Source organism: Apium graveolens, chromosome 7 (assembly GCF_009905375.1).
Source record: "Apium graveolens cultivar Ventura chromosome 7, ASM990537v1, whole genome shotgun sequence".
Classification (NCBI taxonomy): Eukaryota; Viridiplantae; Streptophyta; class Magnoliopsida; order Apiales; family Apiaceae; genus Apium; species Apium graveolens.
In genome coordinates, this window is record NC_133653.1 from 271,127,837 (window position 1) to 271,144,655 (window position 16,819).

At 34.8% G+C, this 16,819-nt stretch overlaps 2 protein-coding genes across 3 annotated transcripts; one reads left to right on the forward strand and one right to left on the reverse strand.

Annotated features, from left to right (window-relative positions):
- The first annotated feature begins 2,459 nt into the window (after positions 1 to 2,459).
- On the forward strand, positions 2,460 to 12,338 carry LOC141671863 (putative 1-phosphatidylinositol-3-phosphate 5-kinase FAB1D). Of its 2 annotated transcripts, none has more exons than XM_074478272.1 (13): positions 2,460 to 2,786; positions 4,056 to 4,171; positions 4,261 to 4,294; positions 4,379 to 5,050; positions 5,423 to 5,567; positions 5,647 to 5,991; positions 6,543 to 7,382; positions 7,565 to 7,899; positions 8,148 to 8,274; positions 8,414 to 8,578; positions 9,800 to 11,209; positions 11,286 to 11,549; positions 11,701 to 12,338. In XM_074478272.1, the coding sequence occupies exons 2-13, from the start codon at positions 4,120 to 4,122 to the stop codon at positions 12,019 to 12,021; spliced, it is 4,710 nt and encodes a 1,569-aa protein (XP_074334373.1). In that variant the 5' UTR covers positions 2,460 to 2,786; positions 4,056 to 4,119; the 3' UTR covers positions 12,022 to 12,338. The 2 variants fall into 2 exon arrangements, with proteins under 2 accessions (XP_074334373.1, XP_074334374.1); XM_074478273.1 differs by having other exon boundaries at positions 2,461 to 2,786; positions 5,650 to 5,991.
- Positions 12,339 to 12,480: 142 nt separating this feature from the next.
- LOC141672714 (inactive RHOMBOID-like protein 8) lies at positions 12,481 to 16,534 on the reverse strand. The gene is made up of 6 exons (XM_074479363.1): positions 15,950 to 16,534; positions 14,643 to 14,806; positions 14,381 to 14,544; positions 14,025 to 14,293; positions 13,817 to 13,943; positions 12,481 to 13,074 (listed from the first exon to the last, which is right to left on the reverse strand). The coding sequence occupies exons 1-6, from the start codon at positions 16,270 to 16,272 to the stop codon at positions 12,955 to 12,957; spliced, it is 1,167 nt and encodes a 388-aa protein (XP_074335464.1). The 5' UTR covers positions 16,273 to 16,534; the 3' UTR covers positions 12,481 to 12,954.
- Between the last annotated feature and the right edge of the window lie 285 nt (positions 16,535 to 16,819).

The following is a 16,819-nucleotide window of genomic DNA, read 5'->3' on the forward strand; positions in this document are numbered from 1 at the left end:
AATGATAACTTATCATTCGAAAACGGTATTGGCAATTTATAATTTCTCCATTAGAAAAGCAAGGTAAAAAATGAAAAGGAGAGAGAGCCTTGCAATTTGAAAGCCGAAATGCGTGTGTCCTGCAACGAGACAAAAGGCCGCCCAAGGCGGGTTCAACTTCGGATCTAGGTCCAAACACGCGTATTAACATCACCCTTTTCTTGTTTACGGGTTTATAACCTGGGCTTTGCACACGGGTATTTCAAAAATTATTTAATAAAATAAATAAATAAATTTATGATTAAAATTGAATAATATAATTCTGAAATATTAAGTTATCTATATAATAAGTGTATTGCATCTACATATTATGATAAATTTATTTAAGAACTAATTTCGTTACATAAGTTATTTTTATGTTATATATTCTGTGAGATTATTTCTATAAATAGATCTGTCAAAATTTAAAGTTTACTTCAAATTTATATTAAAATCTTATCATAAGTAATACAATTAATATTTATAATTGTATTGCAAAGTTTCTATAATTAAAATGAGTCATAATAAATATATGGATCTTTTATAAACCTAATATGGATACCAAACCTAAAAATGGATAGTCCACTGGTTAATATATAGATTTCAATTCTCTTCTTTTTTAACAAAAAATCTATATTTATGATTTAAGCTACATCTAATAGATTAATAATTTACCAAATTAAAAATTTAAAAATGTAGTATTACTTAACTAATAATAAAAACAGTATTATATAAAAAATAATAGTAGACATTGTTTGAAATAATATTATAAAAAATACAAAAATATATATGAATAATCTTAAAGAAACAAATAAATAATTCAATAAACGGTCTAAATTACCAAGACTTTTTAATTCCAATACTTGCCCCTCTGCATTTTCTCCCCCAATTTTATATACTTGACTTATTCCTCCTTTTCACTTGTAATTATACTATATTATAATAACCGAAATGAGTTATAATTTGTTTCAACGGTTATTTCCTAATTTTGGTTATTAAAGAAAATAAATAAATAGTTTTATATATCCTCTAAACTACTAAATATTAAACTATTAGATATATAGTCTACTTATCCTATTAAACTACGACCACAACGCATTCTATTATTAAAAAATAAATAAATAATATTATACATCCGGTAAACTACTAAATTGTTAAACTACTAGACGGAGCCTACTTATTCTACTAAAAAATATCCATTTATTTTGATTATAAACTTATAACTATTATATATTTATTATATATGTACAAAAATATTTTCAAAATTAGAATAAAACAAAATAAATATTTTTTTTTAAATATTAACGAAAACCCGTGCATCACACGTATCATTAGTATTTAAAATAAGCAATTTTTGGCACGATACATCACATATCCGTCCTCACTTTTCACTCGTAATTTGTACGGTATTTTAGCTGGCGTGGAATAAAAAGAATTAATTTTGAATAAAATATACAACTAGGATTTTAATGCGGCAACCAAATGCTATATACACTTATTCAACATATTGTTTGAGAACTCTTAAATCGTTATTTCAAAGATTCATATTCAAAAACTTTTTCTAGTATTCACGGATAAAAATTTGCCCATTTTGTGAAAAGTTAAAAAAATGTTTAAATCTGGATCCTTTAAATATAGATTCGACGAATATAGATTCGACGTCGTAGACAGTGTGTTTGATAACACTTAAATGCCACCTCATTGTCAAAGAACCCATATAAGTATATACTACCTCCGTCCCGTTCAATTCTCTACGTTTACTATTTATACGTATTTCGAGGATTTTATAAAATATAGTTTGATAATGTTTTTTTTCAAATTTTTTTGAATAAAAGTTTAAACATGAAAATTTTATTCAGAATTTTTTTTTTAAAAATATTGCGAAGTTATATTTTAAATGAGTATTAAAAAGCGTGCCGAAAAATAACGTATAGAATTCAATGGGACAGAGGGAGTATGTAATAATACAAGAGTTTATTCGTAATTTTACAAGATAATCAATATTTTTTTTTATCGTAGATAAACCACACCGCTATCATTCAGGTAGGTACCGGATAAATCCTGCGAGTTCACGCAAACGTAAAACAAGATTTCAGAACTCGGGGAAAACCAAATCTAATCAATTAATCAAATAATAAATGGCAATAATACATGTACACACAAGCATGTCACAATGTAAATATGACGCGTATCCCGACTTTAATCACCTTGATTTTGAGCTAATGTAACACATACCCCCTTGTAAACTTGTATTTGTACTCATAAAATCCCATGATGACTTTTCATGTCAACATACAGACAAACACATACATGCATACATATGTGAACTTCATGTTGTTCATGATGCCAGGAGTGTCCGAGCGGTAACAAATTCAGTGGGCCCCACTTTCAAGAATTTTGCTCTCTTTTTCTTGTTTTTGTTGTTGCTTCTTCTCTCTCTCTTCAACCCCTTTTCATCTCATTTCATTCTTCTCTCTCTCTCTCTCTCCAGTCTTTTCAATTTTTACTTCTCTCTCTCTATCTCTCTCTCTCTCTCACACACACACCCCCCTCTCTCAATTTTTCAATATTTACTCCCTCTCTCTCTCTGTAGCTGACTCACCATCCCTTCTTTCTCAGTTATTTGAATTACTAAGTTATCAAAAGACATTCTTTGCTTTGCTTTTCAGATAAATATAAAATATTTTTATATAAATTTATACACACATAGAAAGATCATCATATATTAACAGATTGGCTTGGGTTGTTCAAGATTTCTTGCTGTAATTGTAAGTTCTTTCCCCTTTAATCTTCCCTTTTTAAATTTTTTATATGTTTTATAAATCCTTGTTTAAGCCCAACTTTAGATTTTTAGCAAGTTTATTAGCTCATCTGTATATTAATTTTAATTAGTTGTGTATGATTTTTTTTTGGGTGGGGGTGCATTTGATCTTGAACTATGTTTTCTGTGGAAAAATATGATCTTGCACTAGATTAAGTTTTCAGATTTTTTTTTAATTTTTAGTAAATGATTTTGATTATTTTAGTCTGTTTTTATTGTAAATTGTTAGTGTGTTGTTTGATATCAGTTAAAGGTTTAAGCTTTTTGCTGTTCTTTGGATTCCCATCAGATTTAGATGTCGAATTTGAATTGAATTATTGTATTCCAGGGTTGATTGTTGTGATCACCATTGCATCTGTATTATGTAGTGTATATATGTTCATATATAGTTTAATGATTTTGATCATTTTTTTTTCAATTGTTAATCGTAAGTATGTTGTTTGATATTAGTTGAAGGTTCAAACTTTTTGCTGTACCTTTGGGTTCCCATTAGATTTAGATGTAGCTTTATCATTGAATTATTAATTTTTAAGGGCCTGTTGTTGTGATCACCATTGCATCTGTAAAGCAATAGAATTATGTGTTTAGTTTGACACTAAGAAATGGTTAATTACCGTGACTCAGGTAAAGACCATAAATCCCAGAAATCTTTTTGTAGGCATTATTGATCATCATATTGGTGGCTTCTGTCGTTTTGCATAATTATTAGTTCAGTCGTGAAACGTTTATTGACTTCTAATGTTTTATGGGTTTGCACTTAGGATCTTGTTACTCTCATTGTCCATAATCAGTACATCAACTTTGTAAAATCTAGAAATTTTTTAATTTCTTGTCTGAACTAATTTTCTTTGATGGAAGTGGAACTAGTCGTTGTGGTTGTCTGATTTTAAATGATTTGCCTAATTTCTCGGTTATACATGTTTAGGTGTGTAGTAAACTTTGATTGGTCTATCATATGAATTATTATGTTTTCCTGATTACTGTTAGATATGTACAATTTAGATGATTATTGTAGTTTATGTCTGTGGAGAGAACACGGTGACATTTTAAATTTCCTAACTAGAGCTATTCATATCTATTTTTTTATTCTCTGAATGTACGGTGTTAAAAGGCGTGATATCAGCACGACAGGGGTTCCCATCTCCAGTTATGGGAGTTGGTTTTCTTTATTTCAGAAGTTCAGCAAAAGAAATAGCTTATATTTCTTTGTTTACAGGTTTTATAATTTTAACTGGGTTGAGCTGAAGACATAGATAAAAAGAGTTCAATTTAGGTCCGAAATGAGTTCAGTTGCTTTACTCACAAGCACGTCTAGCAGTGTCTCCACATCCAGTAAAGTTTACTCTCCCTATTATTTGGCTAGTCCACAACTGTTGTTTCATAGTTAATTTTATATTTATGAGTCTCCTTCCTGTTTTCAGGTGACTTTTCAGTCGATGGGTACTCGAATCGCAGGTATCTGCCTCTACCATCTCTGCGATAAACACTTTAAAGTTAGATTCACAATCAAAAACTATTTAACATTCTGTACTTTTATAGGGATTCCCAAGAAGTAGGCAGTTCAGGCAGTGTTCAAGATGAGTACAATCATAGCTCAGTGGATAGTCTACGTGACACGAGCCTACCTCCTCATGGAACTGGACTCGTCCCGTCTAATATGATTGAGCAGAACAGCCTAACTGAAAGCGCAAGTTTTATTAATGGACGCATGGGTAATGGTGATGACTTGATGCAAAAGGCCAGTAACTTACCCTTTAATGAGGAGAGAGAGAACAATCATTTCCATAAAGGTGAACTGGATCTCCAATATTGGTTACCCCCAGAAACAGAAGATCAAGAAAATGACATGGATTGTAGTGTGGCAAATTATGATGACGATGATGAGGGTGACTATGGTACAAATTGGGGTAGGCCTAGTTCTTTAAATAGTTTTGAAGAAGGAAGTGGTGGGAGCTTCAGTTATAAAGAGGAGAAGCAAAAAGCAATGGACAAGGTGATGAACTGCAAGTTCAAGGCCCTTGTGCGTCATCTTCTTAAAAACGCCGGGGTTTCTTCTTCGGGAAAAGATGGAGACAATTGGGTGGATATAGTGACCTCTTTATCGTGGCAAGCTGCTTCCTTTGTAAAACCTGAGATTGGTGAGGGGAAGGCAATGGATCCTGATGGATATGTGAAGGTTAAATGTGTTGCAGCTGGTTCTCCAAGTGACAGGTGATGATATGAACCCGTGTTTATGCTACTATTGGCCTAATCTATTTATAATTGCCTCAGGCTTACTGTTCAGTTCTAATAGATATTTTTTCCAATAACCAGCTTCTGGTTTTTAAACTGCTATCTTGTTTCACTTGTTTATTGGTTGTCAAGACTGAACTCCATTAAGTTCATTCTCTCTCCTTTTCATTTTTTTCTCCTTACCAGGTTTAACTTTTTGTAAGCTAATAAAATTGTACAACTATGTCGATACCTATTAACGTACGAATTGTGACGACGAATACTGATGATCTAACTTCAATGTGATTAATGTTAATGACCAATGTTTGGAAAACATTATGGCTGGATCTAATAATTGCTTTTGATGTGTAGCCATTTAGTCAAAGGGATGGTTTTTAAAAAACATGCCGCACACAAGCACATGCCAATAAATTACAAAAAGCCTAGATTGTTGTTGATCCAGGGTGCATTGGATCTCTCCTTGAGTGGATTGTCATCCTTTGAATCAATGAATCAGGTTAGAAGATTCAAAAAATAGAAGACTTTTTGTATGTTACAACTAGCTCTCTAATTCTTGTTATAATGTGCCCTGTCAGCAGGAGAAGGATACTCTGAAATCCGTTAGGGAAACTTTGGATATGTGCAATCCGAACGTGATTTTAGTTGAAAAGACAGTTTCTCGTGATATACAGGAATCTATTCTTGTAAGAGGAATGACACTAGTTATTGATATGAAACTCCACCGCTTGCAGAGAGTTGCTCGCTGTACTGGTTCATCAATCTTGTCTTTAGATAAATTGACTGGAAAAAAGCTTAGACAGTGTGATTCATTACATTTTGCGAAGTTTGTGGAGGAGCATGCTGCTACTGGTGAAAATGGGAAGAAACCCAGCAAAACTTTAATGTTCGTCGACGGTTGTCCTACACGTCTTGGTTGTACAGTAAGTTTTCGCAGTTTTTAAAAGATGCAACTTGTTTAAGCTATTCATCATTTGAGTTTCTATAATTAAGCTGTTTTCCTGGCGTTGTTTATATTATAAGTTTTCAGTTATTATGAAAAAGAATTAAAGAGAATAAAAGATCAAAATCTGTTTGTGGTTAAATTACTCTTCTGAGAGGTAAACTTTAATGTCTCTAAACTTAGTAGATAACATATTATTCTTACACACTAAATTAGTTCATTCTATCCTCTATTTGTTGCTCACTTTTATATGTCTTTCTTTGATCAGTGTGATTGTTAATTAAAATTGGTATAATAGGATAAGTGCTTGCAACCATGGTCGAGTAGGAACGTAAATTAAGATTTATAACACTTAAACTGACAATTGTTTCCATCTTTTGAGGCATGTCTTTATCACAGTTGTATATGCCTATCTGCATGAAAGCTCCTATGCTGAGCTGAAGCAGTTATTCTGTTTTGTCTTGGCTGGTGATTGATGCTGATACAGAAACCAGTATTCCATCTAATTCTCAGAATTATGAAAAATTTCAGATTTTATTGAAAGGAACAAACAGCGAAGAGCTGAAGAAGATTAAACTTGTGTTCCAGTATGCAGTCCTTGTGGCATATCATCTAATTTTAGAGACGGCTTTTCTTCTAGATCAAATGGCTATGTTTTCTACCCTCCCTCTTGATGGACTGGTGAACTTATTAGGTGCTAATCAAACACCATGTAGGTCACCCCGTGAAGCAAATGTTGCTATGCCAGAGGATTCTACTGTTGAAAGTGATTCATCAGGAGTAATTGACATTCCCATCTCTAATGGAATTCATAAAGAAGGGCCCAGTGATGTGGGATTAGAAAGTGATAGTGATACCTTTTTACCATATGAGCCATATAACCCTCTAGTTTTTTCTGGATTTTCATCTATATCCGCCTCCCTAAGGAGAGCTTTTGGCAATAGTGTTCCGCTTTTATCTTCTTCGCAGCAATCTATTTCAACATATATTGGCATCGACGAAGAGGTTTCTAACAGTCAGGTCCAATCCTCTAGCGATCTCACAACCCATCCGGAGGCAAATGGTCATTCTGATATTTCAACAAAGGATGATGGCGGTGAAGAGAAGGCCCTCGATAATGGTGGAACATCAGTTCATAGAGAACCCCAATTGGATACACAAAATTCTGTTGGAGAATATGAAGATCAAGCACAGTTGAAGGATGATACTAGCACAATGCAATCATATGCTGATAGTATCCTGATTTTGATGTCGCGCAGAAATTCCTCCACTGGAAGTATATGCGAGCAGAGTCATTTTTCTCATATCAAGTTCTATCGGAATTTTGATGTTCCTCTTGGGATATTTTTGCGAGATAATCTACTTAATCAGGTTTGAACAAAATATGTGTGCTTGTGTGTTTTGAAAAAGTCTAATGTTCCCAAGTATGCTAGAGCATTTCGTATAATTTTGTTAGATACAATATAATGAGATTTACTTGGAGATTCTTTTATATATGTATGTGTTTTGCATGTATTGCTTTAGTTACGTACTGATATAGCTGCTTTCTGCAGAAACTCCTTTGCAGCTTGTGTGGTGGATCGCCAGAAGCTCATATATATTACTATGCACATCATAATAAACAGCTAACAATACAGGTAAAACATTTTCCTATGAAGAAACATCTTCCTGGTGAATCCGATGGGAAAATCTGGATGTGGAGTCGCTGTGGTAATTGTAAACCTCAAAGTGGCAACACACAATCTACGAAAAGAGTCTTGATATCAGCTGAGGCGCGTGGTTTGTCATTTGGAAAGTTTTTGGAGCTCAGCTTATCAAACCACCTGTCATCTAGTCGATTTTCCATATGTGGGCATCCATTGCATACTGATTGCCTCTACTTCTTTGGGTATGTAATGTCGTGATATTTTTTTTTGTTTTTACAACATGGAGTTTATGATTTGTTATTTCTTTTGGGGGGGGGGAGGTTATTTATATTTTTCTAAAATTATATGTTTGTGTGCGTGTATGTGTATTTTGTGGCTTATCTGTTGAATAAAATGCTTATGTTTGGGTCATTCTTGTCTTGCTAAGGTTTTTTGAGATATTGCCTTGTTAAGTTGTTATTTTGGACTTATTTCATTGTCCATTTTGCAGATTGGGGCCAATGATTGCAATGCTCAGATATTCACCGGTCACGACATATTCTGTCTCACTACCTCCCGAGAAGCTAACGTTTGATAGTCAAATAAGTGCGCAGCGGCTTAGAAAGGCCTTTGACAGTGTAAGTATGTTCAGGACTAACTTTTGTTAAACCATTCTAGTGGTTTTCCAACGTTTCTTTGGCTGATGAGGTATTGCACTTGGACATATATGCTCTTTATCTTTGCATGAACTGATATTGATTTTTTTATCCTATATAGATATCAAATTTATATGAGAAGGGGCTTGAAGTATTTCTTGAGGTTGAGAAATCTTTAGAGGATGTCGGTTCTCGATTTATAGGGTCAAAACTTAACATTCAAGGATCATTGAAGGAATTCTCCGATATCGTGGAGATGTTAAAGCAGGAAAGACGCCAATTTGAGGTTATGATTCTTTCTTACTTTTGATGTCTTATGAAAATTATGGCGGGGCATCAGGCTGATGATGATTGCTTCAGGTTAATGAAATAGATTTACAAAACCTTTAACAGTGCATATCTACACACCTTTTCCCGAAAACTTACTGATTTTAACTGATAAATGCTTAGGTTCTAGAATAGAGGGAATGGGAGTATGAAAGAAAATTTCAGTCCGTATATCGAGTAGGGATGTTAACTGTGAAAGCAATTTTTTACCATCAAATTTTGACACTTACACGGTCTTTCCCCAGAAGTGATACTATGATATAAATTTATTATTTTTGAGTTCTGAATACAATTAGTAATCCTTTGAGGTGCTTGAAGTTGTATTTTTCTGGTCTATCTATCAAATAGACACTCTTAAGTTTCAAAGATTTTAAGTGGCTAATAATCATTAAATGGGTGAGACATAAGATGAGTGAGTAATGGAGCACAGTGTTATAAAATTCGGTTCTCGGTTCGACTCGACTAAGGTATAGAGCAATGAGTACTCGGAGTACTCGGAAAGAGTATTCCGTTAAAAACTCGGATAAAATAAAATATTAATTTTAATTTTTAATATTTATTCAACTTAAAGTATTTTATAAATATACAAGATAATTAATTATTTTTCTTAGTATCTCGAAAGAGTACTCGATATAAAACTCGAAAATTTTAAACTAATTGTAACTTTTAATTTTAGTATCTTTTTAACTTGTAATATTTTATAAATGATATGCAACTTAATTAATTATATTATTTTTTAATTTTGACTAGCCTTTTACAATCATTTTAACACTATAAATGCCTAAAAGTTGTATTTCTTTGTTAGAAACTAGTACTCACTTACGAGTTTTTTTTGGATTGTTACTCATTTTTTTCAAATTTTAAATTCTGAAACTGATTTTTTTCTGAGGAATCCGAGTTTTGCCCGAGTTTGAGTCAGTAAAAAACCGAGTATACCAAAACCGGATTGGAAATAGGTCCGAGTCCGAGTACTCCCCTGAGTACTTGTCCGAGTAATCCGAGTTTCAGAACACTGATGGAGCATATGATCACCTGACAGTGGCTCCGCCTCCTATGTAAAGTATTACCCATCTAAATTTAAGTATGCTGTACTACATAGACTGCAATTAGCAGGACTCGCTTATTGTTTATCTAGATTATTATCATTTTTGTTTAGATTTTTTTTCCTTCCAAAATTTAGGACGATCTTCTGAAAGCTTCGAAGAATGGGGATTCGGGTGACCGTATTTACACAGTTGTCGGTCTAAACCGTGTACAGTGGGATATGTTGGTTGCATCATGTGTGTGGGATCGGCGTCTTCATTCATTACTCTCATCTAAGATTACTACTGATACTTCGACTTGTAACAAACAGTTGCAAGACCAAAATAACAAAGAGGAGGATGGTTACACTAGGGAAGAACCTGATTATGCAGTTGAATGTGAAAACAATGGTGCCGACCTTGGGAAGTGTGAAGATGCATCTGTTGAAACAACTGGTGTTGTTGAAGTACCCATTGAAGAAGACATTCAAGGATCTTCCGGGCAAAATAACTTGCTGTCTACATCTGTAGGAGAAGAAGATAGGCATAGGCTTAGTGAGGGGATGTTGAATGCCAATGGGTCAAACAACAAAGATTTAACACTTCCTGATCTATCTAGCAATTCTCAATCTGCTCTTCCCCAGAATATTGCTCCAACTGCTAATGATCTCCTAGGAAATGTTAATGCTTCAAATCAATCTCAGGGGAAGTGTTCTGTTTTAATGGTATCTAGTGCGGAGAATTCTGAATGGATCTGGTCACCTTTTCCAGACATAAGGAACGAGTACCTGAAAGATCTTCAGAAAGGTTACTCAATGAAGTTTGAGCCTATCAATACCTATCCTCAAGGGTCGAGAATTCAAGATTTGATAAATAATGAAGGCTCCAGGCTCCACATTCCTCTTGGCACTGACAACTCTATTGTTTCTGATCATGAGGATGAATTATCAAGCATAGTAGCTTGTGCTCTTGCCTTGTCGAGGGATCCATCAGTCTTGGTAGATCCTAATGAAGATCCATCCAGAGAGAGAGGAATGGATCCCAAATCACATGAGAGATCATATAGTGTTCCTCGTCCCTCTTCTTTAAATTCTTCTCATTGGTCTTCATTTGGCTCTTTTACTTCAGATGGTATATATTCTTCAACAAGTGCTCCAGATGAATTGAGCTTGTTGAGCACTAATGGGCTATATCGGTCAGATTCCTTGATTTACTTCGAGGATATGCACCTAGAGGTTTCTATGGGGTTGGGAAAACTACCTGGAAAGGGTAAATATTCTGTAGTCTCTCTGTATGCCAGCCAATTTCAAGATCTTCGGAGGCGTTGTTGTCCATCTGAACTTGACTATATTGCCTCCCTGAGCCGTTGTAGAAACTGGGATGCCAAAGGTGGAAAAAGTAAGTCGTTTTTTGCAAAAACTTTGGATGACCGGTTCATCATAAAGGAAATTAAGAGAACAGAGTATGAGTCTTTCTTAGAGTTTGCTCCGGATTACTTCAATTATATGAAGGACTGCTTTGAGCAGGGGAATCAGACTTGCCTGGCAAAAATTTTGGGAATTTATCAGGTTATAACTGGTTGCCTGTAAAAGTTCATAAACATTTATTCATAATATTATGCAGACCTAAGATTAAGTTTTGCAGGTTACTGTGCGTCAAAAGAATGGGAAAGAGACAAAACATGATCTCATGGTTATGGAAAACCTCATGTTTGGGCGAAATATTAGTAGACAGTATGATCTTAAAGGGGCTTTGCATGCGAGATTAAATTCAGCTCCTGATGGTTCTGGGGATGTTCTCTTAGATCAGAACTTTGTCAATGACATGAATAACTCACCGTTCTATGTTGGCAGACAAGCAAAGAGAAATTTACAACGAGCAGTGTGGAATGACACTACTTTCCTCAATGTGAGTATCAATCTTACTGTCAATGTTATCAAATATCCCAAAGATTCATATTATTGTCACAAATGAATTCAATAATTAAACGAAATAGCAAGTTCTCAGATATCAATTCTCCATTGTATGCTATAACCATTTTTTTTGTTAACATTTGCAGTCAATTAATGTTATGGACTATTCTCTTCTTGTTGGAGTCGACACCCAAAAGGGGGAACTTGTCTGCGGGATTATTGATTATGTGAGACAGTATACATGGGACAAGCAACTTGAAAACTGGGTAAAGTCATCACTTGTCCCCCGAAACCAGATGCCAACTGTCATCTCTCCGAAAGAGTACAAGAAGAGGTTCAGGAAGTTCATTACTACCCATTTTGTGAGTGTTCCGGACCATTGGTGCTCGCAGATATTATCTAGTCCGGGAGACGACGGCGACGATTCTTCTCATGGCAAGTCCCAAAGAAAGGAGTATGAAGTGTAAGGAGTCTAAAGATTACTCTAATGTTAAGTCTGTGGAGCAAGTGAAAAGAAAATGGTTTTGTTGGTTGAGTTTATCGTCTATAGTATAATTAGTATTAACTTTTGAAATGTACTGTGCATAGTTCTCTATCATGTTTTAAGTTTACATGTTCTCTCCACCCCTCTCGTTCTGCATTATTTTCGCAAAGATCTGGGGAGTCCTGGAAGGGAGTATAATTTTTTTGTACATTCTAATATTCTATCGTGTCGATTATAGAAAGTCTGCTATAGTTTGGACTCTCACAATTCTTTGCAATATATGAAAAGTTATTTGCATTACATATGATTATACATCAAGTTTCGATTCCCACGATGTCGTAAAACATTTCCAGATTTCCTTTACATTTTTGGCATTTCACTGTAAATGTGTCAATATAAACATATGTAACACCATAATGCAAGCGACTCAGTGAAGCTGCTAAATATGCTATTATCAATAGAACATCAAAGGGAATAAACAGAAACAAGAGGTCACTCATAAACTCAGTTACAGCCTGATGGTTCGCACTTTGCAGAGCTGCAAAGTTTGTCTGAATTCTTTATGTGGTTTAAGGTTGGTATCTTACAATCCACAAAAGAAACTATGCTTGGACGTTCAAAGTTACATCGTCTCAAAAGTTATAGAAACGACTCTGGTCTTTAAACCACAGAGAAAGGTTGAAGGAAGTCCGAGAGAGGACTCGGATTGATCGATAAGGGTTTATCCAGAGTTTGTATTCCCTGTCATTTTACATTAGGCTATACAGTTCATCATTTATATCAGTGGCATGCTTATGTACTTCAAAATATGTTGGACTGTGGGGGAAGATCTTGAGACTGTACACGGACTCGTAAGAAAAATTATCATCTCCTCAAGTCGAGAAACTTGTGCATATGACCACAGGCGTAGAACTACCTAAGAGCATAACAGATTGCATACGTCGTTGATTCTTGCTTGTGATAGATTGAAGGGGAAAACTTTGAACTCATCACTACCATCGCATGTCAATGTCAGCCGCCCTTCGTTTACCATTGTCTGCATTTAGAGTGCACATAGTAAGTATTTTATTCTAAGTGCTTAATTCCGGATAAAAATTCACATCAGTAAAAGTGAGGATGCCATACAAGTGTTCATCTCTTAGACTCAGCTCAATATATACCGAAAAACTAGATTACATCCAATCTGAAAAAAACAGAAGTATCTACTTTTGGAAGGAAAAAGGATGCTGAATCCTAAGGATTATACCATTTTAACCAATGCCATCAAGTATTGATCAAACAAGTCAGCTTATATATTAGATGATTGTGGTCTTAGATCTCTTAAGCATGACTAGCTTCATCAGATGATAGTAATTAAGTATATAAAACAATATTTAGATTTTGTCTTCTACTATTTAAGGATGACAGGCAGTGGCAGCTATTGATACTAAGAAAGAACCAAGAAGCTAAAGCTAGCAAAAAATTTCAAGATACTTCACTAGATAATGCAATTGTCTTCCTCGCAACCAAAGAACTTCGCAATAGATTATAGAGGGCTTGATTCCCCTTTACTTGAGCTTGTTATCAGTTACAAGTTAATAGTTGTTTCAAAAAGACAACACAGGCAAAGTAGTATGGACAAAAGACACAAGAAGTTGCTAAATTAACTGCATACTATATATGTCGCATACTACATATGTTTAGACAAATACCAGATTTTAGCACAGTGTTTTTCTTTATAATTATTATTGCTATAATCCTTTCTTTTCCTCAAGTCCTTATTAATCAGAAGTAAATACCTCACAGTGCATCTGTTCACCGCTGCAAGTCCACCAATTAGAGGGGATACAGTCCATATACTGACACGATGGACAGCTCTTGTTCATATTGGTTCCATGGAGATATGCCAGAGTCAAACCAGCAAGTCTACACAAAGGAAAGCTTCAATCTATTATAGGTGATACGACAAGGAGGTTGGGTTGAGGAGGGCGATAATTAAAAACTTACAGAAGACTGAATAGAACAAGAAAAATAATCCTCAGCACAGGCCTGTCTGCTAGCCTCTGTCTAAACTGGAAAGAGTGCTTGACTTCATACTCAAACAACCCTGCTTTACTCTGGGACATATTTCTTAGATCGGGCTTAAACAGCAGAACAAAGCCAAGAAGAAAGCCGCACAAAAATCCTCCGATGTTTGAAAAATTGTTGATATAAGGTAGCAGTCCAAGGAGAATATTTATCACCAAGATGAAGTAAAATATGCCAAAAGCTTCGGACTGCAACAAGGTAGTTAAGAACTTAACGTCTATATTAAGTTGAACAAGGCACAATTGCCAGTAGGGAAGAAAATGCATAGTTAGTACCTTTCTAGAGTAAATTTTCCAGTTTTGAATAAGAGCAGAAAGCATGGTACCAAGCAACCCAAATAAGGCTCCGGAGGAAGTAACAGTTGGAGTATCTTGAAGAAAAAGTGCAGCCACCAAGCTACCAGTGATAGCAGAGAGTATGTAGATAACTCCAATCCTTACTGATTGAAAAAGAAAAGTAAGCACTGTGAACATAAACAAAGTAAATATATGTGTCTGTGTACAATGCTGAGGCATAATGTCAAAAATGAAAGTTTACGTGGTCCAAACTCCTGCTCCAAGTGAAGTCCAACAAAGAGTATGCTGATGAGGTTGACAATAAGATGAAAAACTCCTGAATGCAACCACACGCTTGTGAAAAGGCGCCACGTTTCATGATCTCTCAACAAAAGTGTTATCCGTAGAGCTCCCATTTCATCCAGGCTGCAACACCAATCAAATGAAACAAGAGCTAAATTGACAATCAAAACTACTTATGGGACGATAAAATTAGTATCTCTAAGTTTTACTCATCTGCCTTTCATAACAATAGAATCCCTCCGAAAACTAGCAATGTCAAAGTTGGATTAACAACATAAAAATAACATCTATCAAATAGTTCAAATTCTACACAGGTACAGAGCAAATTAGAACATAAATCTGAAATAACTCGGAACTTGAGATGAAAGCAGCTGTAAAACAGGGAACTACACTACTTCAGAACAAAACTCGCACAATCTATATACATATATTTGTTGGCATAAACAAACTGATGCTCAGTAATCTACATTGCTTTAACTCATTACATTGATAAAGCTAAAATTCATACAAACGTACGAAACAGAAAATCGTAGACATCTAAACAATGTAATTCCTAAACGGATCCGTGCATATGATCATAAATAGAACTCAGATACATTCAAATTAATTAGCTATCTAGGCTCAAAAACTCTTAAATAATCAGTAAATCCAGAATTAAACTCACCAGATTCGTAATCAATCAGTTAATCTACAGTTCAAAATGCAGTAACATTACTCAATTAATTAGCTAATCCACAGCTAAAAGCTCAATAAAATTCATAACTACTTAACTAATTTACAGTTGAAATTAGTTATACGACCACTAAAAAGTCGATAATATCACAATTAATCAAACAAATTCATCAAAAACATCAATGAAATCGACTCACATCGATGCAAAACTCGATCATATTCACAATCAATCATTTAATCCACACCTAAAACTCGATAAAATTTACAATCAATCAATCAAACTCATGAAAAACATTGAAGCAAAACTCGATCAAATTCATTGTAAATCAGTTAATCCACACCTAGAATCTCGATAAAATTCACAATTATCAAACAAATTAACCTAAAACATCGAAGAATTCAATTCACATCGAATCAAAACTCGATAAAACTGATAATCAGTCATTTAATCCACACCTAAAAACTCGATCACAATTATCAAACAAATTAACATAAAACATCGAAGAACTCAATTCACATTGAAGTAAAACTCGATAAAACTGATAATCAATCAGTTAATCAATGAATCAAATTAAACGAAACTTCGAAACTCACGTCGAAGCAGAAGGACCGAGAAGAGGATTCTCACGGAGCGGCTGAAACGAGAGTCTACCGAGAGACTGAAAAGCGCAGTCACGGTGAGAATTGTGCCAGCAATTGTTGATAAACATAGTAGAAGCGAACACGATGACTTGTAGAAACACGAATAGCGAGATGATCCACGCGTTCTCTTTTCGGTGTGTTAGGTTTTTGAAGAACGGGACTCGTAGGTGCTTTGACGGAACGGTGTCGTCGGCGTCGATAGAGAATCGCGCCGGTTGTGTGATTGTGATCGGAGTGTGGTCGGTGATCGCGGTCGGAGTTGGAGTGGTCGACATCGAGAAATGCAGAGTGTGAGCCTTAGAGAGAGATTATAGAGATAGTGGAGAGAGAGAGTAGCGAGATAGAAATTGAGAGAGAGAGTAGCGAGATAGAGATTGAGAGAGAGAGTAGCGAGATAAAGATTGAGAGAGAGAGCGAGAGAGAGAGTAGCGAGATAAAGATTGAGAGAGAGAGAGAGTATCGAGATAGAGATTGAGAGAGAAAGAGCGAGAGAGAGCGAGAGAGAGAGAGAGAGAGAGAGAGAAGCAAGTTAATGGTGTTTTGTTTACATAGTGTAGAGAGAAGGTGTTGTTGAGGAGGTTAGTTTCCCGCTTATATTTGAACTTGGGCTGTAATGCAGGTTAAATTAAATAAGCCCATAATGAGTGGACCAGTCTTTGTTTTATTGAGCCCAATTTTAATTTATGTAATTGTGAAATTTCGATAAAGTTCAGTGAAAAATAGAGTAATTTTAGAACTTTGAAATTTTTCAAAAAAGAAGTTGTCAAATTTTTTTATTAACTATTTCCTCGTATTGAACCCTGCGCATTAATATGATATTTT

What these genes read in the sequence shown, in the direction of transcription:
- LOC141671863 (XM_074478272.1), top strand. Translation starts at nt 4,120, where the DNA reads ATGAGTTCAGTTGCTTTACTCACAAGCACGTCTAGCAGTGTCTCCACA. An exon ending in GATGGGTACTCGAATCGCAG is followed by an intron (nt 4,295 to 4,378) that starts GTATCTGCCTCT and finishes GTACTTTTATAG; the next exon opens with GGATTCCCAAGAAGTAGGCA. An exon ending in TTAGAAAGGCCTTTGACAGT is followed by an intron (nt 8,275 to 8,413) that starts GTAAGTATGTTC and finishes TATCCTATATAG; the next exon opens with ATATCAAATTTATATGAGAA.
- LOC141672714 (XM_074479363.1), bottom strand. Translation starts at nt 16,272, where the DNA reads ATGTCGACCACTCCAACTCCGACCGCGATCACCGACCACACTCCGATC. An exon ending in CTCGGTCCTTCTGCTTCGAC is followed by an intron (nt 14,807 to 15,949) that starts GTGAGTTTCGAA and finishes TTGGTGTTGCAG; the next exon opens with CCTGGATGAAATGGGAGCTC. An exon ending in CTTGTTCTATTCAGTCTTCT is followed by an intron (nt 13,944 to 14,024) that starts GTAAGTTTTTAA and finishes TCCTTTGTGTAG; the next exon opens with ACTTGCTGGTTTGACTCTGG.